Here is a 21,700-nt window from a genome sequence, read left to right on the forward strand (position 1 = left end):
ATGTCCACACAGGTACACACAAACAACAAGAAAAATATAAAAATAAAAAGATTTAAACGAGAAGAATGTATATATATTTAAGGTTGGGGCAGAGCTTTTGTTCTTTCTACAGAACTTTTTATGTGAATGGCTTTCAAATGTTACAATGGTAATCAAAAGGCACTTGGATACTAAAAAACATACATGACAATCGTGGAAAATTGGCACACTCAGTTATTAAATGCTGATGATAAGAATGTATTTAATATTAAAATTTTGAGGTACATATTTTTAATCAGACTTTTTTGTGCTTTTGAGTTTTGTGTCAGCTTCTAATAGCAGGAGGCAGTACAAGAGATTTCTCAAGAATGCCAGAACCCAAAGGTCAGAATTATGGTGTGCGAAATGATTTTAAAGTATAATGTATTTCAAACCTGTACAGTCAGAAATTCAATGAGTTTTAAATTATAGGAGACATGTACTTTGAGACTGAACAGCTCTCATGACCTACATTCTTATGCTTAATTGCTTCTGGATTTGTTTTAAATTCTTCTAAGACTCACTAACAAAATCTTTCAGTTTTTCCAAATGGCATTTTCTTTTCTCCTTTAATTTAGCATCATCTTCCACCAATGGTAATTTGAAATTCATAAAAATTCTATAGAAATATATAAATAATGTAAAATTAATAGAAAACAGTCATTACTTAAAAACACTTGTTATTTGTATTATTAATCATTATTCAAGTCACAGGAATGGAACAGAGCAAAGGACAACAATGCTTATCTTTATGGAAATTACATTCTAGAAACAAACAAGCTATATATCAGATGGTCAGACCCCTGGAGGAAATGCAGTTAGTGGAGGATAGTGAAGTGCTGTGTTGAGGTTGTTACTTTGCAATCAGGGGTGGACAAAGGTCTCTAAAATGACATTTGAACAAGCACCAAAGGAAGAAAGGCTGAACTGTACATCTCCCTGAAGGAAGAGCATTCCAGGGAGCAGAACATTCAAAGGTCTTGAAATGAAATGGTGCTGCCATGTTCTAAAAACAGCAAAGCAGAGATCCCAGGTCACTGGAAAAAAAGGACTAAGAGATCCATCCTAGTTTCATGTCTATTTCTGTGATCAAATATCTTGACCAAAAGTAACAGTGGGGAGAAATGGCCAATTTGACTAGCAGCTCCAGGTTATCATGGGGAAGTCACAAGCTCAGGGCCTTTGGACAGCCATACCACATCCACAGTCAAGAACAGAGAGAAGCTCTATGGTTGTGGCACACACCTTTAATCCAGGAGGCAGAGGCAGGTTAATCTACAGGTTCGAGGCCAGCCTGGTCTACAGAGCAAGTTCCAGGACAGCCAGAGATACACAGAGAAAGAAACCCTGACTGGAGTGGGACAGAGAGAAATACACCAAGGCCTGCACTCTCACTCTCTCTCTCCTCTTCTCATTCTTGCAAAGTTAGGATGTAGCCTAGGTAATGTTGCTATCCACAGTGAGCTGGGTCTTTCTATATCAAGTCATGCCACAGACATGTCAAGAGCCCAATCTGATCTATTCCTCATTAAGACTTTCCAGGTGGTTCTAGGTTGCAAGTCACAGTCAAGATACAGGCTGGGTATAACAATCTCTTTCACTTATGGAGGCTCTAGGGAAGAACATGCTTCCTATGAGAGCTGGGAGAATGTATTCCCTTGAGGCTATGTTTGATTGAGGTGTCCATTTTCTGTCACGTTATCAGTTGGAGTGATGCTTAGTTCTCTATTCCATAAGAGTCTCTCCAAAGAAACTCCAACACAGTAGTTTGGTTTTTTCAGAGCTAACAATAGGCTTGCCATGCCCGGTTAGCTAAGACAGTATCTTACATGGTACCCTGGCCACTGATATATAAAGTATATGATTGGCTACACCACTAGCAGAGGATGAGAGCCGAACTGATGGACAAGACGGTTCCCCTGTCATTTTCCCAAGTCATACCCACACAGAAGAGGAAGGTGTTGTGCAAAGCATTTCTCTAGTGGTGGGGATCTTTGGGACTATCCTAGCATCCTGTCTCTCATTAACAAAGGTTTATGAAAGAGTTTAGACTAGAATTTTACAGGCCACAGTAGGAACTTTCATTTTCCTTCTACCAGAATAATCAACAGAGCATTTTGAACTGAGGTAAGCTTTGAAGCGAGAACTTGAGTTACGAGTGGAGACGTGATGGGTAACTGGGAAAGTAAAGCCCCAGGAAGACAACTGGGAGAGACAACGCTAGAGTCGAGGTGGATCGGAGTCTAGTTTAATTTGAAAATATGATTTGTAAGATATCTGAGTGGTAGGATGGAGAGAAAGAAAGAAAAATGGATTATAATAGTGAAGAGGATAAAATTAGAATGTCTTGAGTTGGGGAAGCTATGACAATTAATATGATTTGGGGAGAAAGGCAGGCAATATGCAGGAAGGGGGAATTCAATTTTGAATAGTTTAAATTTGAGACACCTATTTGGACTTCACTTATCAGGAGGTGGTTGGATAGTTGGCTTTTGAAAGGAAGTGTAAATCTGGAAGATAAGTCCATCATTACAGTGTGAACAACTGTTAAATTTTGCTTTCCATTGAAACAGAAACCAGGTAAGTCAGGAGAGAAAGAGAAGAGGAAAGATACATAAGGGATTTTATTGACATCAATATCAGAATATAGATCTAAGGGCTGGAAGAATAGCTCAGTATCTGGATGCATACACACACACACACACACACACACACACACAATTATTTATATAATTTTTCTCAGCACAAACACAAAATTGAGGCTATTGAAAGCTTTGGAGCTATTGAGAAAAGAATGACTGATGAGAGAAAATAGGAGAATTCCTATACTAAATTGCAGTGTAAGAGATATCAATACTTAGAAATCAGACCAATGAGGAACAACCAGGAGGAACAGAGAAGAAAAAGTCATTGGTGGTAGGAAGTGGGTAAAAGCCTGGTGTTCCAGATATCAAGTGAAGAATATCTTTTACAGAATAGGCAACTGATCCACTATGTCGATATATTTTATGAGAGGTAGTGGGAATTATTCATGGGCTTTAGCAGTGAGGCTACCGAGGATCATACGAAGTGCTGCTCAGGTAAAGCACCAGGGATGAAAGCCCGGGAAGGTGTTTTCAGAAATGCTCTAAGCAGGTGAAGTGGTTCTGCTGTAAAGGATGCAGGAGCCGGAGCGTGAGTCAGAGAGGCATGTGGAAGGGGGAATGGAGTGTTTCCGTGCTGATAGACAACTGGCAGTTATCAGTTTATGATGTATGAGTCAAAGTGGATAATCCCTGGAGCCAGCTCTCAGATGACTATCTAAAGCACGATTTTTAGAGAGAAAGAGAGAAAGTTAATTTACAGGAGGGCAAGAAGAAAATACTAGTGATTGGAAAATACACTGTGGGAAACTGTCAAATTATTCCAGTGAAGCAGAAACCAGACAAATTAGCTGAGAAAGAGGAAGGGGTGAGAAAGTTTCCAGATTTGAGGAATGATGTAGCATAAAGCTATGGCCCAGACAGTGAGACCATGAATGAATCACGGGTTAAATGGTGGTACTACACTGTTATTGAAGATACCCAAGAAATTAGGGTGCATGCTCCCAAATGCAGCCTGTGAACATGGAAGACAGATGCCTCTACACAGTTGAAGAAATGTAATTGTGAGGTAGGTGAGCTAGATAGTAGTTTAGTTAGATTTATTTGTATCAAAAATAGTAGCTTATAGTTTTAATTCAATGGTTTATTACACTACATTTTGCTCAATAGGAAAGGGGAGACTCAGGAGTTGAGGGCATATGATTTCTAGGAGATGGACCATGAGACCTTAGTTAGGCAAAAGGACCTCTCCTGTGAAAGACAAGGATGTGAAGTGGCAGTAGTGACTCGGGGATCACAGACATACTACTTGGAGTGTTCTAGAAAGATCCAAAGCCGTATGCTTAAAGTGGAGACTCTGGAGGGATGGGATTAATACCATCTGTCAGGTAGCTAAAAAGTAACCTTAAGATAAGATGAACTACTAAAGTAGGGTAGAAAAGCCCTAAGAGTTCAATGATTTCTAAAGGTCACTGACATGGCTACCGAATCCAATTGTCTGAGAGAAGTCATGCTCAACTGATACTGTGTGGTCAATAGTTAAAAGGCCCACAGATGGAGGTGACAGATAAAGTGCACCATAGAAAGGGGAGAGACTCCGATGGTAGGAGGCATCAAATTCAGAAGATTCAGATACTATACAAAGAATGAGGGTTAAAAACAAAGGTGGTTGGGGAGAGCTGGCCAGGCTGTGAGAGTGGACCTCAGATTCCAGAACTCAGTCAGTGAGCAGAAGCCAGCAGGGGGAGAGCCAGAGCACCAGAGAAAGAAGGCTATGACACAAGACAGAGGATGACAAAGGGCACCCTGGAATGCCACATGATGACTAAACACTGCAGTGAAACACAGACTGAGTTTAGTCAAAGCATGCCAGGGTAGGCAGTCTTAGTCATGAGGCTAGAATAAAGGCCTTCAAGGACCTGTCTTCTGGTTCTAGCTTGTTCCGCCTTATTGTCTGAACTCGGCATTGCTCAACCATTTGGTAAATATTCTGGAAGTCAAATGATTTCACAGATGAAATGGATTAAATAGAGTCATAAAGATTTGGACAGAATTCTGTTATTTTTGTTGAGGAAGTAGGGCGAGTATATTGTTTTTATCTGCACCAAATAGGGACATCAGCAAAGACAAATCAACAGCAAAATGAAATCAACTGTCTCCTACCAGTTATCTATAGAGTAGCCACGAAGGATGTGTGTCCTCTCTCCTCTACTTCTTCCCTCAAGATGTCATTTCAGATTTCTGACAATAGCAAGATGCCTCTCTTAGTAATTCTAAGCACACTTCTAAGGATTCATGTGAGGAAATAAATTTGGCTTTAATTTAGACTGAAGTGCAAACAGGACGGGGCGATAGATGGCCAGAAGCCATAGAATTAAAATTTATAATTCCAAAAACGTCATTATATTCTTCTGTACATTTTAGGTAACTAGAAGAAATGTGTTCCGAGTAAAAGGATTCACTTGTTTACCTAACACCGGATTTAGCATTTCTTATCTGTGAATATTCGAGAAGCTCTTAAGTCCTTTGCCCATCAGTGGGGACTACAGTGAGTGAATCCTGTGGTCCATGCTCACCTTCAGCCTCTCCTGGTTCATCTTGTGGAAACTGAGTAATCAGAGGTACTGATGATTGCCTAAGATGATTACCTAGGGTCAGAAGATTGGCTTGTATTTATTTTAAATGTATTACTGAAAGCCAGAAGAGAAGAGTAGCATTATTCTGATTTTTGCAGTGTCCGTGGGAAACAGCAGTGGTTTGGCTCAGTTCTCAGCAGCCTGCTCTTCAGCTCTGAGGAAATTTTTCCTTCTGCTATACTAATTGATCTTTCCTCAGAGCAGGCCACGTTTGGGAGGAATTCATCGCTCCTCTTTATTTCCTTCCCTGGGTTTCTTCTCATGGGCTGCATTGTCTACACAGCAGCAGGAGCTCCCACTCCTGTTTCCTCTGTGCTGGGTTGTGCTGTTCTTTATGTGTAGAGAATGTTTCTTATAAGCATCTTTATCTTCTTCCAGGAGAGTACACGCATTATCTGCAATGTTCTGGTCCATGGTGTGCTTCCAAATTACTGCTACAGTGAATTTTGCTTCCCAAATGTGACTGTGGGATCGTTCATTATCAAGAATGATAGACTAACTTCCTTCTATAACTCCCTTCAGAGCCTGTTAAATACTTTATTTCCAGAATATTCCCAACAAGAAGTGTAAGTGCAAAACATTTTCATGTCTTGTGAGGGGAGTTCAGAGGCGTGAGCTGCACAGAATGCCAGGCTCGGTCCCTGTAATGATCAATCCTCACTGTCAGCTTGTCTGGATTTAGAAAGTCAATGGAAATGCACCTTTGGGAGTGTCTATGAAAATGTTTCCAAAAGATTTCAGTCAGTGGAAAAGACCACTCTGCTGGTGAAGGACATCACACCATGGTCTGGTGTCAGGAACTGAGTAAAGTGAAGAAAGCAAGCTGCATCCCAGCATGCACCTGTCTCTTCTCCCTGACTATGGACACAATGTGAACAGCTGTGTTGTATTCTTTGGTCATGTCTTCCCTAGGATGATGGGCTGCTCTCAACAGTAAAGCAAAATAACCCCTTCCTTAAGCTGCTTCTGTTAGGCATTGTATCACAGCACCAAAACAAAAAGCAAGAAAGACCTAGTCCACCCTTTCATGCAGCCATGAGCAAACTGTCCTGTCGGTTGCACAAACCATCATCTTGGATAAGGATTCAGCGCATTTTTATCCTGGATGACTATGTGTCTTCAAATGCTGGCACATGTTTAACTCTTGCCTTCTTTTAAGCACACTGATGTCTTTAAGTAGACTGTATTCTTCACAACTTCAATAAACTTCCTTCTATGGAACTGAGTATCACATCTGTTGCTTTCAGAAGTGGAGTAATGGTATGTTTGGGTTTTTACTAGTAATGAGGAAACACATATGATGCAGCCAGGGTACTGCCTGAAAGTGTTTAAAGAACTGTAGCAAAATCTAATAACCTTCATTTTAATCCAGAGAAGTAGCAACTCACAACCCCACCACCAACCTGGGAGTTCCAAACTCATCGGTTCCCTCTCTCATAGTTCTGGAGACCGGATGTCAGGCTCAGGGCTCTCATTTCAGCTTGCAGGTGGCTGCCTTCAGCTGTGTCCTCACATAGGGCAGAGGGAATAAGTTCTTAGCACATTGAATTCGAGTGCAAATCCCAGGAAGACCCCTCCCCATGAATCCACAAAGCTCTAACCATCTGCCTAAATCGCCATCTTCAAGTTTAGCATGAGAATCGGAAAGGATGAGCCTCTAGCAATCTTCAAACACTCCCATTTCTAAAATTACCAAAAAAATCTTAATTTTGGTCACTAAACATAGTTTTTATATAATGAAAATCTTTGAGTCATAATTTGAGAAATCTGGGAAGTTTTATACTGTGGCTTTGAGTACTTGATCTGGTCCACCTTCTTTCAAATAACCCTCTTCTTGCATTCTGCAAGATCCCGTTGTGTACAAGTTGTCTTCTCTCGACAGAATTGTCCCAGGGGGCTGACTCAGTTGAAAACATTCTGTAGTTATTTGGCTGAGTTGTTTGTCCACAAGAACTATTGTTATTAAAGGATGTAGCCACTGCTTTCTCCCCAGAAGAGAGGGAATGCCTGGACTCACTGGGTGGAATTTTATAGTGAAATGAACTCAGATGATGCCACACACATTGTTTCCCTAGGATGTGGTGTTTCTAAGCGATATCTGGTCATACCTGGAGCAAAGAAAAGAGCGTGGGAATGAGAGAGTAAATGTGACGGTAGCTGTGTACCTGCACCTAGCTGCAATGTGACCATCTACCGAACAGTCCCACTGCCCTAACTGGAACCACTTCTGCCACCACACCCTCCCTGCCATGGTGGACTGTAGCCTCAGACTGACGTTTCTGCCTGTCAGTGAAGATCTTCTCAACAGAAGTCAAGAATGACGGCAGAGTCCCAGGAAGACACAAGGACTGGGATTCTAGAGACAAGTTACTATTTTCTTTCTATATGTATCAAACTCTACCACAATGAGTAGACATAGGAAACACACCACCTAAGGGTAACTATTAAACACACTAGTGTTCGTTGTCCTAGTCAGGAGACACTGATCAATATCGTGTCCCTAAGAACTTAGAGAGCAGGCATTCAGAAACTCCTTGTAGGATACAAAGGAACTTACATAGTCAATCCTGTGATGTTCAATGTTTGCCTGAGCCTTCTGCCTCTGAGGCCCAGTCAGAAGATGCTCACATTCAGGTTCCCTGAAAATACTCACAAAGATGTAGATTCAGAGAACAATGCTAGGAGGAGCCTTGAGACACTATGCTTCTTGGACAGTCATTACTCCGGCTCATAATTTTCAAGGGTCACTATATTGTTAGAGGATATATATATATATATATATATATATACATATATATATATATATGTATATATATATATATATATCCTCTCTATATATCACTTTTTCCTATATGGACTGATAGTCTCACCATGTATAAACAACATGTAAGTAGTGGTGTAAGCTCTGTATTTGATTATACTATAAAGCATAATAAATGTCTACTTGAGTACAAAAATCTCTGTGAAAATTTTAAGTGCATCAACTCTGGAAGAACGATAGCTGGAGGGAAGGCCTAGGACAGTTGGAGGACAACAAGAAGGCAGTGCTGGCTCAGAGGGTTTGGCTTCGCTTCACTCTTGGCTGTAAATTATACTTGTTAGTGCATTAAAATAACATTTTCTCTCTCTTTGTTTTCCATTTTACTTGCATCTGAAATGAAATAGCATGAGCACTCCACACATCGTTATTTTCTGGTACTTCTGCAGAAGGCAGGTGGCCCTAGCAATGCTAGGATTTTAACTCTTCAAATATGACTTGGGTTCGTTGTCAGTCTCAAAGGTTAACTTTTCTCCAGTAGGAAATTACTATTTTTTTTAAAAAATTTTCATTGTGTGTTTTATATAAGGCATAGGGTTCGTTTATCTCTATAATAGTCTCTCCTGCTATTTTTTAATGAATCAATGTGTTACAGACTATTTGTTGTTGTTGTTGTTGTTGGTTGGTTGGTTGGGTTTCTTTTTGTTGTTGTTGTTGTTCTGAGACATGGTTTCTCTGATCAGCCCTGGCTGTCCTGGAACTCACTCTATAGACCAGGCTGGCCTCAAACTCAGAGATCCACTTGCCTTTGCCTCCCGATTGCTGGGATTAAAGGTGTACACCATCATCACCAAGTTAATTACAGATCTTTTTTGAAAGCACTGAACAATGCTTTCTAGAATATCCTTTAATCACTGAATGTTAAGGCTTTGGTGATGATTTTTCTCCACTTAATCAGAAACATATGTCCTTGACTATAATTTTAAAGACCTTCCTGGTCTACAGGGAGTGTTATGATTATTTTCATATTAGTTCATTATTGCAGACTTCAGTCATTTAAGTGGATGAGATTCAGAACTGAGCTCAGGACTGTCTTCTTAACCCCACTTCCTGTCAGTCTCCAACAGCAGCTCCACAACCAAACCAAACCAACAAAACAAAAACAACAAAACCTTGCATTCATTTTGTTCTGTCTTTTCCTCTCACATCTCACATCCACCCTATTGCCAAATCAAATCCATCCTATCGCCAAACCAAGTTTGTCCTTTTATGGACAATGAATCCAGAATGGGATTCTGTCTCACCAACCCTGAACTACCTGCTTATTGCCAACTCCCAACACTGCTCACATGACCTGATATGGTGGCTTCCCAGTTCTCATTTTCCCTGCTCCCACTCTTGCCCTCCTGAAGTCTGTCTAATCACATCTTGGAGGTGAATCTTGCATTTGTCAGTTCTGACCCCTATTATAGCTCAGCTTTACTCTGAGTACAAGATGATACTACGGGTACCATGGCCTTCACCCATCCACCAACTGGATGTTAGTACTTCCTTAGTCTCTTCCTTGGTTCTGTGGCTTGCTCAACTCACTCAAACATTTGCTCCATAGGACTCTGCTACTCCTGGTACACAACAGATAACCTCCTTCCGGAGCTTCACCTGACCTCTGGTTTTCTGGGAAGAGCACCATCACCATCACCGGTGCCAGACTTAGATCTGTGAAGTGGTTTTTTTCACTGCTGACCTTGCTCAGATAGTCTTCCCAACAAAATCTGCACTGCAGTCTCAGGACTCAAGTGACAATATGTGAGGACAGTATAGGACAAAAGCAAGAAGGCATTAGTCAGCCTGGGTCGTTTAAATCCCATTTGACGAAAACAAAACAAAACAAAAAACCAAAACAACTGTGTCTTGGTGTCATGGATACTTGATGTCTGTGACAGCAGTAGTGAATAGCGGCCAGTGTTCATTACAGACTATGGAACAGGCACTGCCTCAACTGCATTGCATGTGTTACTAAAAAATTACAAAACACATGCTGTGCTTGGCTCCGTTTCCAGGTGATATTTGTGAGACTTCTGGAGAACCCGAACTAGTGCCTCTGTTTCCCTCTTCCTAAAACTTATGTAAAGTCACCAACTGGCAGCCCTACAGTTTGCCACAGACCCTCACGACTCATAAGGATGTGGTGACAGAGTACAGAGGACTCAAAAATTAAAGGGAAAACTCTCTCAGAGTGGCTGTTCATGCATTAGTATAAAACATTGCTTCATTCTCTGGTTCCGGGCTCTCTAACAGTTGCATGAGTGACCCAGATCCTGTTTAAAACCAATTACACTTAATGTAGCTTGAAGAATTCTCAGCTTCCTTTCCAACTCACCTCCCTGCAGGAGGGCACAGGACAGAAAGGGTGCAAGGCTCCCTTTGAAGACAGATCCACAAGGTGTAAAAATGGAAAAACTCTACAGGGACGGCACGTATCCCCATTTTTAGTCACCCTTATGAGGAAATTCAAATAAAACTCTTTTGTATCATTTTATTTTCATGACTGGGCATCTTCAAATTCAAAGAATTCAAAGACATGACAAGGATAATCTTTTAGGAAATACTATAATTCCATAATAAATATTACAAAAGAAGATATATGCATTTCTAACATTTTCCTCTTCCCACAGCCTTCATGCAGCTTACAATTTCTCTTGGTCTATTCTTCAAGTGATCACTTGAGTAGAATTTGCTTCATGATGTAGTGAAGGTGTTGGGGACTGAGAGATGACATGAAGAAGAGGAGGCAGAAAATCCTTGTGATCAAGTGATAGCATCATTTACTTTCAACCTGGCACTGGAGTTTATAATTTACCTCTTCTTATTGGTGTTATTCTCACCACTCGACAGGTTGGGAAATTTAAGCAAAGTAATTAGTTCCTGATGACAGTGACTTCTTTCATTATCGTCTCAGCTGATCCTTTCATGTTCTTAAAGGCCGATGCACTTATGCCCTGCAGAAATCCATCTGTGCTGGAACTAGTGGCAAATCTCAACAGCCAAGATATTTAGTGTCAGTGGGCAATTTGCCCAATAAGCAAACACAAGGCCCCTTGGAGACCATCTCTCCTATTTACCGTGTAAGCCACTGAGAAATCTTCAATTTGAGTTTAGATAAGAAAACAGTATTTTTCATGCAAATCTAATAAGTTCCAAATACTCCAATCAGGGAATCCAGTGACTCACTGGTCTAAAAACAAATGTCTCCCACTGTAACACAGCATTGAGGAAAACAACCCTGATACATTGGTTTTAATTGTGTTTATTTACACATATATTTATTTTGTTGTGCTGAGGATGGAACACAGGGCCTGTGTACACTAAACAAGCACCTTGTGCCTGAGTGGGGGAGCAATGCAATGACGTAGAAAGGACAATTTGCTGGAGCTACTTCTTTCTTTCCAGCGTGTGGGGCCATGCAATGAAACTTAGGTTGTCGGGTTTAGCGGCAAGTGCCTTCAGCCACTGAGCCAGCTCACTAGCCTCTGAGCTATGATTCTACTGTGAGATAGTCATATTGCATTCCACAGCAGCAGGACTCGCTGAATTCCACTAAGTGAGTCAGCACAGGGGTCCTGAACCCCAGAGCTTGCCAAAGGAAACACTCTACAAAGAAGGAAAGTTTTCCCTCTGCTCCCAGGCAGCACTTTCGATTGCTCTCACATGTGGCTATTAAATAGGACTGATCATTTATCAACAGAAAATCCAAAGATAGCCTCACAGTTAGGAGCTAATGACCTTCTTTGGCCATTCAGACTCTATTAGCTGGACTAGGAATGATGGACTCAATGGAAAGACAAGAAGAAAGTCATTGGTCAAAGGAAATTGAGGAGTCAGTGGGAAACCATGGACATGTCAGTGACTTGACCTTCCTGAGAACATGCCTGGATTGTTTCGGGTTTTCTACGGGGATAAGAGAATTTGGGGGTGAGGGATATGAAATGATCGCCAGACTAGTGAAGCAGTTTGATCTGCACGCCAACATACACAGACATGGCCACGCTCTCATCTAAACTGAGCTCAGAGACCATGAGAAAAAGGGCTAGCTATCACAGGAATGTAAGAACTCTGATCCCACACTAGGACAGGGACGGATGGAGCGAATGTGAGATTGAAACGCTACCTGGCTAAGGTGGAGAAGCTGCAGTGCCTGCCTGAAGTTCCTGTATTCCTGTGTGCCTGGTTCTGCTCACTGTGGATAGGAGGCCTTAGGTGGGGCAGGAGGAGCAATATGTGAAGTTCTAAGAAGAAAAACACATAATCAGATAAGAATTTCAGGAAGAGAGAGTTGCAAACGATGCTGAGATTCCTACATCAGGCTGCATTTTAAAAAGCTGCAAATGTTTCATTTTATCAAGAAAGGGACAGAGCTAACAGGAGGAGCTCTCAAAAGGAGAGTATAGTTCACTTTGTCATGGTTAAAACAAGCAGTCATTGTGAAATTTACATGTTCTGTGTATCCAAGCTTAGAAGAATTTGCCATGACCTCAACCCTTGATAAACAATTAGAGGTAAGTAAGGAATGCTGAGAGCAAGAGAAATAGTCTTCCCAGGGAAGAGCACCTCAGTTGGTTATCTAATATCAAGTGGTCCTACCTGACAACAGGCATGCAAAGAGCATTATTCACACCAAGCAGGTTTACTTATGTATTAGGAATGCTCATACACATATATTAACAATACTTAAAAAAAAAAGGAGGTGATAAATTTGAAAGAAAGCAAGGGGTAAGGGACATGGAAGTGTTTGGAGGATGAAAGGTAGGGGTTAAAGGTGTAATTATATTACAATATAAAAAAATCAAAACACCGTAGAAGAAAGAGATAGCGGACAATTTGAAAGTCTTTCCTTGAACATTTTGTATGACTTGCAGAAGTTGAGATCTACACAGTCCAGTGGTGTAGCTGTAAGTGTTCTGGGACTCTAAAAGCCTCCACGGGGAAATGGGGAAAGAACAGTTTGATATGTGAGTTGAAAGTGAATGTCCATTTGATAAAGTCCCACACACCAACCTACTTAAGTGCGTGCTAAAGAATATGCTATGGTAGAAGCTCATACGTAAAGGTAGACAGTGCATCTTCTATTTTCTTATAAAATTCTGGTTTTTCTTTACTACTGCTATGAAGGAGGATTTTCTAAACTACATAAGTATATTGAGCCATGGACTTAACTAGCTGTTAATCAATGGTCTGTGAAGAAATTGGCTCATAGTCAACCCAAATAAAGTTGTCGTCATGACATGTGTCCTAGGAGTCTCCCAAAGTGCCTTGGAGGACTAGTGAAGACCGAGAAGTCATTTCAAAACAAAGCTTGCCTTTCTTTTCTTTACAATGTAGGAGCTTCAAATATATTTCACCATCAAATTCCTTTCCTTGAATATATACCAATAACAACTGTGATAACTAGTAATACAAAAATCACTGTTTGCATAGAGATGATATAAATGCAACAGAGAGCAGAAACATGGTGATAATGATGAATATGACTCTGGTAAGTAGGAGAACATCTAATACAAAATGTTCAAGTTGAATGTAATTCTTTTCAGGCTAATCATTCCTGAAAATTATCTTCACAGGTAAATTAGGTCTCAGATTTCTCAAGCAGGTATGTCTTTGTGTACAGAGAGTAACTTCATGCAATTCACATTTTAAAAGAGGAAAGACTTCAGGCCTTTCTGTAAAAATTGAGTAGCTATTGAATGTACTCTAGGCATGTGCTATCCCATCAGTGTCTGAGAACTCTAAACCAATTTACAACATGACGGATTCCACATCTTTTGAACAATGCAAAGGAAGAAAGTGCTAATTGGCTTCCATGGCCTTATCTCTAGTCATGAAAATGACTTAGGGCTATAAATAAAGGTGCAGAATAAATACTTGCACAGACATCTAAGATGTAATGAAAGCCTAGCTGAATGCAAGGGAAAATACCATGTTGATATAATATGATAGTATTATTGTCAGTTAAGCAGTGGGTGGCTGAGGAGAACCTGTGTCATCTACTATTTCAGCCAGACTGCATACAGAATGCCTAATCTAGTCCTATAAAGAAAACAGAAAACTCCCTTTAGATACCAATAAAGAAAAATATCAAAAATAAATATTAGCATTCTCTGTGCTGGGCATCATTATAAACACTTCATGTTAGTGATTCACACAATCCTTACAACAAGCCCTGTGAGGGAGGCAGTACTGGAATCCACATCTCACAGACAGGAAACTGAGCTTAGGACTGGTGATGAAGCCCATTTGGTAGCTGGCCTAGCATTCTCAAAGCTCTGGGTAGACTTCTCAGTAGCTAGGAATGATGGTGTGTGACTATTGTCCTAGAACTTGGCAGATAGAGGAAGACCAACCAGAAGTTCAAGGTCATCCAGTCTCAGAGCACTCAACCATTTGGCAAGGCCATAGAAGAGCCAGGATTTAGGCTCAGGAATATTTTTAAATTAAATATTCTTTCTTTATTGTAGTGAACTGATACTTGTATGATTTTCATTTTCCACTAATTTTTAACGAATGGATGGAATTTCAAGAGATACTCCAAGATGGCTCATGTTAGAGACCTTTGGTGATGTCTCCCCTAGGGTCCTTAGCACAGGCGCTTACAAGAACTTAGTTTTCTAAGCAAACTCCCTGCTCTTCTCTTTGATGTATCCCTTCATTCTTAGGGTGCAAGCAAGAGAAAGAGTCACTTGAATTTATTCTGTACATAGTATTCGGTATATTCTGTTAAAAAAATAGTATCAATATGGGAGTGGTTAGGAGGCAATCAAAGGGGAAGTGATGTAAGTGTACTGAAACTTCAATAAAGTGAAAACTATTTTTAAGCATATAGAAATCAATAATAAAAATTCCAGATACAAATTATAGCCACGTGACATTTACAAAGTTCTGTCTTGATTTTAATCCTATACCCCTAACATTGTTAGTAAAAAGTTGTATTTACTTCCCCCAGGAGGCTTCATCCAAACAAACTGCTGTGTGTGTCCTCTGATGGGATCCAAAGGGATAAAAGCCAGAATTTAAGCTCCAGATAAGAATCCGTGTCTTGGTCATTGAAATTTTGCATTTATATAAAGAGTAAGTCCCTACTGCTGCCATTGGCAGATTAGAGAATTGTGGAGGTTATAGTTCCAAGCAACTAAATAAGCAAACTAAACAAAATATTAAGGGATATGTGAAGAAATTAACTTTAAAGCAAGGAGCAATGGAAAAGATATTATAATGCTTTTCTCTAGCACAAGGCAGGGCTTGGGACCTTACTGCATTTATTAATTTACCCAGAACCACCCACCTCAGAAAAGAAATCTTTACAACCTTCATTAGCAGACATTAGAGAGGGAGAGCAAGCAGCCTGACCCCAGTGACTTGAGTGGTCACAGGACAAGGACTTGAGCTCAAGGCCTCCTGGGACCTCAGCGCCCCCTGATAAGAATACTTAGGGTTGGGTAGAAAAGATGCTTTCAAAAGCATCAGAGAGCAGGGAAACTTCTACTCAACTCCGGAAAGATGAGCTGAAATTTAGGAGAAAGTACAAATACTTTTCTAATACCAGGCCTGTCTGTAAATGGAGAGATCATCAAGTGTGAGTACCTCGTCACTAGTGGGGTCCACAAAGAGCATCAAATGCCAGTTTGAAGGTCCCTCCCCATCCTCAAAATAACTAAGTGCTAACACGCTAAGAAAGATAATGCACATGCTCTGGGGAGTCCTTGGTGGACAATATCCAGTCTTCCTCCTGCAGAGGCTGTGGAAATTTAGGAAGTCAAGCTGCTGCTCAAATATTTGCTCATCCATAACACGAGAAAAATATCATTATCTATCCCCTTAGAAAATGAAATAACACAAAAGATGAAAACGCTTCCTCTGTGGAGATCTAGTAGGTGTCAGAGCTGCAGCAAAAACCTCCTGTAAAGTTCCCGCAAAGAGGTCAAAGGTCAGCAAGGGAGGGGTGGAGGAGGCTCCTGGGAGTGCACCATGGAGTCAGTGCTTTGGGATAGAGCTCTTCCAAGCAGAGCCTCTGGTTCATCCTGCTGTGGGGCTGCTGTGACTCATACACACTCCTGCACACTCACTTCCTGTGATAAGGATGCAGCATCTTGATGTACTGTTTTTGGGCACTAGTACCGTGATTTTTACCTTTGTTGCCAAAATAACAACGAAGTCCATGCCGTCCCTGTCATCTATATCTCCGCAGATGTGTTCCACAATATTCAATACTATTCTCCTTTAAAATTAAGCAGAGATGTGCTACTCTCTACAAAAGTGGATGTTTCGGGTGACAGTTCATTTATATTAACATTTTTTTAACACAGAAAACATTTTAGACATATATACCTGTGGGACTAGCAGGTAGTTCTGTCATAATCATAATTGATGCTCCAGTAAGAACGCTGACTTAAAGGCTAATAAAGCCTAATAAAAGAGAGAGTCTAGGGAGATGGCTCAGTGGATAAAGCTCTTATTATACAAGTGTGGGAACGGGAGTTCAGATCCCCAGAACTCACATGAAAGTCACACAGGCATGGCAGGATGTGTTAGGATGAGCTGAAAGAGTCTGTGATAAGGTAGGTAAAGGATGAGGGTACTGAGGTCTACGTTGAAATAAATGTAAATCTTAACCCGGGATTTAGCTTCTCAAGGACACTACAATCTATTCCTTGCTACTGTCCTGCAATTTACTTCTCTTGCTCCTGGACAGACACTGGGTGAGAAACAAGATAGGGAGGAAAGGTTTATGTCGGCTTACAGTTGAGGGGTTCTGTCCATCACAGCAGAGAAAGCAGGCAGCAGCAGGAGACGGAGACCGTTGTTTACCAAGCATTCCCTTAGGAAGCAGAGAGTGGACAGGCAAGGAGTCTGGCTATGAAGATTCAAGATCCTCCCCTAGTGGCCCCTGTCCTCCAACAGGGCTCCACCTCCGAATGTTTACATAGCGATCCAAAACAGCTCCACGGACTGGGAAGCACATGTTCAAACACACGAGCCTAGGGGGTGCATTTCACATTCCAACAGTAACGAACAGATAATCTTATGCTTAGACAATCATATTCACCGACTTACATGGAACCTACCTAGAAATAAATTCTTGGTACTATTCTTACATAAAGCAATTAAAAGATATATACAATGAACCCATCATCAAAATAAATTTCTAACTGAAATTCATTCACTGAAGCTGTGTTTTGCTTCAGGCATACAAAATTGAACTTTATGATGGAACATCAAGAAATTAAGACTTCCCAAACTGTCCAAATGGGGGAGTAGCTGCCAGAGATATAAGTAAGGATTTTAGTAAGGCTGTGAGCTTCCTACAAGGTGGTAAACTAGAAAGTGAACACATTAAAGAATTAACCTAGTTCTACCGTTCTGTGGATAGCCAGCAGCCATAGGATCTCAACCAAGCTAATGCCAAACAGAAATGGTGTCGCAGGAATTCAACAAGCTGGTGCATAAAAAGGATCGATCACAGTGCTTGCACGGAGTATTGCTTAATAGATTATTCACTAAACACGCTCTCCGTATCAACTGCGAAATAGTTACCACTGCTATGTTTTGAAAACCTGTCACTGTCCTTAGCACGTCCAAAACCTTAGCATTTGCTAACTGAATATGTGCTGAATGGAAGTTCACTGTGAGGAAAACGAACAACAAAGCCCAGGGAAGTTGGAAACACTCCTCTCTCTCTCTCCCTCTGAGGATTTTCTAGTAGAAAAGTTTAACCATTTTTATTGCTTCACGTGGCTGTTGGTTTGCCAAAGTGTGGTACAAACAATGGGATTGTTCTCTTGATTGCTAGCCCACTCAGTAACAGATCCTTGAATTTTCCACTCTGACACTAAATAATACGAAATACTACAGCTCTCCTAAGTTCTACTTGGATGGCCTCAGAGGTTTGAGACAGGCTAGAAGAGCACATGAATGCCAGGTACTTGGGTGGCAAACCGTGCCCAGTTGCTTCAGGTGGCCACATTTCTGAAGCTGGTTGGAACAATTTTCATTGTTTCCCTCAATAGTTTGAACTTGGTTCCCACTCTGGCACCATGGCGAACATATCCGAGTCCCCCACAGCATACTGATACTCATTTACTTGTTCCCTATTGTAAAACTGGGTGCTGTGAGGAAATCAGAAAATACAAACCAGTGAAGAAATGGCCCTGTATCCAAGTCCTTGCTATCACTCAGCCACCAAGCATACATGGCAGGTGATATTTCATACTGAATGCCAGCTGTCTCTTGCTAAGTTGTTGAAATGAACACCTCTCCAGTCAGAAGAATGTAAGCTTAGATCAATTCTTTCCTATTTAAGAACATGATAATCTTGGAAAACATGCTAAATTCTTTCCACTGCTGTTTGATTTATGGGATGGGTTAAATAGCATTGTTGGTTAGTTTGATAAAGATCAAATGAGCTACCTCCAATAGACTCTCAGAACAGAGCACACGATGTGCTGTTGGTGGTGTGTTTTCTTCTAACTTCAGTTACTAATGTAAGAATCCTCAATATCTGCCACAATTAAAATCATAATCAGCCGGGCGTTGGTGGCGCACGCCTTTAATCCCAGCACTCGGGAGGCAGAGCCAGGCGGATCTCTGTGAGTTCGAGGCCAGCCTGGACTACCAAGTGAGCTCCAGGAAAGGCGCAAAGCTACACAGAGAAACCCTGTCTCGAAAAACCAAAAAAAAAAAAAAAAAATCATAATCAGTCCTCTGATATGCGCAAGTCAGGACAGTACAGCAGCAAACTGCACAACCCCACAGAAAACAGAATTAACATACGACAGAAGTGGGGGATGGGCACACATATAAACCGACAAAACCAAGTCAATTAACAAAAAACCATAGAGGTCACTATTAAATAAGGACACCAAGTCCATTTGGGAACTGGTGACATGTGGGTAGGAACCAGGTTATATATTGGAGGCCTTTCTCCAAATATATGTAAAGAAATGTTATCCTACAATCTTAAAAGATACACACATGAAATTTGAGTCTAAATCTACAAATTATATGTATGTTTCTTTCTCCTTTAAGTTTTCTGTAAGAAAAAAAAATCCAATGTACTTGATGTCCAGTTCCAAGTGTGTGAGAGGAGCCACAATGAACACAGGCTCCTCTTCTAGGGGACTAGATGGAAGATTGGAATTTGAGTTTCCTGTTAGCTCCAGAAGGGCCAGAACCCACAGTCTGAACCTTCAGGTTTGGGGAACGTGAAACAAATGGGCCATAAAAACACCAGTGCCTGGAGGGACGTCTACCACCATGCCCTCATTTCTAAGGATGCGTTCATTCTACGGTTTCACAACAACAGCGGGAGTGTGGAAAGGACAACGGGCATGGATAACCACATGAAGATAAAAAGCAAATGAAAACAAAAATGTTCCTCAACCCGACTTACTGTATTCCAATGCAGAACCCCACAGACAGTCCATCAGAAGAAGATAAATTACATCAAAACCAAACCAAACCAATTACAGGTCATGTGCTGGAAATGCACAGGCTAAGGTAAGCTTATAATCTGCCTGGATCATGGGAAAGAGTGCCATGATTTGTTGCAGTTAATATTTTTCATACAATCAAAATCAAATGACTATGAATTAGAGACATTTAGATCAAAATAGGAAACATTTCTATTTCATGTAATTCTAGAGATTTTTACACTGCTTTTTTTTTCTCCTCAGTATTTTAAACTGGACCCTCCTTACACACTTTCTAAGGCAGTCTGTGTGTTCACTAATTTTTATCTCATTGAAGAGTTCTTAATTCCATCATTTAAGAAAGAAAGCAGGAGGATCCAGGCAAGTCTGAGGGCCACCTGGTCTACAAAGCCAGTCCCTTGGGCCAGCCTAGGCTACACAGTTAAAGCATGTCTTCACAATACAAACCTGGTTTCTGTTTTAGCCCCAAGTGCCGCATCAGTGTACAGCACGTTGCAGGTGCAAATGAAAGAGAGTCATAAGATGAGGAATAAATGTTCCTTAATTGCACTAGAAAGCACGTGGGCAAGCCAGGCACACTGCTGCCCAGTCTGCACTCCCTGTTGGAAAGGCTGAGGCAGGCAAACTGAGAGCTTAAGGCCAGAGCAGGCAAGATCCTATCTTTAAAAAGAGAAATGAATAAATAATCAGGCATGCAGGCTGATAATTTTAAGTAAGTTCAATGTTTGATATCTTCAGCTGATCCAGGGTCTTGGGGGTAGCCTCAGTTTCAAGCACCATGCTCGGCTGATATATTCCAGAGTGATAGCTAGTCTTTGTAGCTGGCCCATCCATAACCCAAACCAAAAACCACAGCAAAATTTATTGAGGAAAACATTACAACCCTAGAAAGAGTTTTATGTCTTCCCAGATAAAATATACTACCATACCATGTTTACAGAAACTCTCCGACAGAAGCTAGAAAGATTAGGATTGCCTTTCAGAACTTGCATTCTGCTATCTATAGAGTATTTATTAGTATAATTGTATAATATAACATAATATTTGGAATAAAAATGCAGACACATGAAGATCAGGGAAATTAAGTAAGAAAAACACATGAATACAGATTCCACCAAGAAACACAGAATACTTAAGGAAATAGATCGGATGAAAACTAATTGCTTAAATTTAATAAAATAAATTGTGGCTCCAAGTGGTTCTTGGAAAGAGAAAGTACAACAAATTTAGGACATTAGACCCTGAAAATAACCTCATCAGAACAAGAGCTTTTTGAGATTAATGAACAACTAACTATATATACAATTTTGTATCCATTCATGTTGCATAATTGCAGAGTGGTGTTCTTTACATATATTATGTCATAAAGTTTGTTATACACTAGAAATAATAAACTATTTTCAAATTTATTGCCAGTTTAAAAAAATACTCATTCTGTATCCTTCCTAGTACGAATATGCCACTTTGTAAGGCTGTTTATCTGATATCAAAATAAATTAGGCTCAGAATAGCTAGGACCCATTGATCCACTTAAATGTCTCATTGTCTTAGGATTAATACAGTAGTGACAACATGGAAGAAGTCAGCTCCCTTTTCCTATCATAAAGCTACCACTTTGCACCAAGCATAAAAACTGACCCATTGATACAGTGGCATTTTTATTAGAGAAATTTCTTTCACAGCATGATCAAGGTTTGTGCTTGTTTTATTCCAAAGACTGTTAACACCTTACTGCTGGCACAACTGTTTTCCTAACACAGACTAAGAGTTCCGCCTCTGGAAGTGATCCTGGTGAGTTGCTGTTCCGCACTCTGTCTGGGAGCAGTTGCCTGTGAGAACCGGGCTCCTTCAGTGCGCAGCCAGCCACACCCTGGCTGTTAACTCTGCAAACAAAGAGACTCACCTCAGGCTCAGCGACAGCGGTTGCTCCTTGGACCTCAGCAGTTCTCCAACTTTAAAACTGGCCCAGCCCAGGAAGCTCCTCTGAAAATGAGGGAGAATATTTTCATCAACTCCTGCGATTCTCTCTCTGTTTTTGTTCTCACACCAGTTACACAGAATTAGCTTTGAAAAGAACAAAATACTGAATCAATTAGCCCCCAAATAATTTACTGACAGAAATACCATGCTGAAATATCAGCTTGGTTAAAGAGAGACATTGACGGCATGGGAAACAACAAGAAGTAAAAGCCAGCAGTCAGGACTTCCCACTAACTACAGTTTCCT

General features: G+C 40.7%; 1 protein-coding gene across 6 annotated transcripts in view; it reads right to left on the minus strand.

The window, feature by feature from the left end:
* Positions 1-21,700, minus strand: part of Inpp4b (inositol polyphosphate-4-phosphatase type II B) — a 742,657-nt gene that overhangs the window by 211,872 nt on the left and 509,085 nt on the right. For 5 of the 6 annotated variants that reach the window (XM_016006370.3, XM_016006364.3, XM_076571928.1 and 2 more), the window contains one exon: positions 21,378-21,457. In XM_016006370.3, coding sequence (XP_015861856.1) covers positions 21,378-21,457 — 80 coding nt within the window. Of the gene's footprint in view, positions 1-6,639; positions 6,686-21,377; positions 21,458-21,700 lie in introns of those variants that run through there. The other variant, XM_076571929.1, reaches the window with a different exon arrangement.

Source organism: Peromyscus maniculatus, chromosome 5 (genome assembly GCF_049852395.1).
Source record: "Peromyscus maniculatus bairdii isolate BWxNUB_F1_BW_parent chromosome 5, HU_Pman_BW_mat_3.1, whole genome shotgun sequence".
Taxonomy (NCBI): domain Eukaryota; kingdom Metazoa; phylum Chordata; class Mammalia; order Rodentia; family Cricetidae; genus Peromyscus; species Peromyscus maniculatus.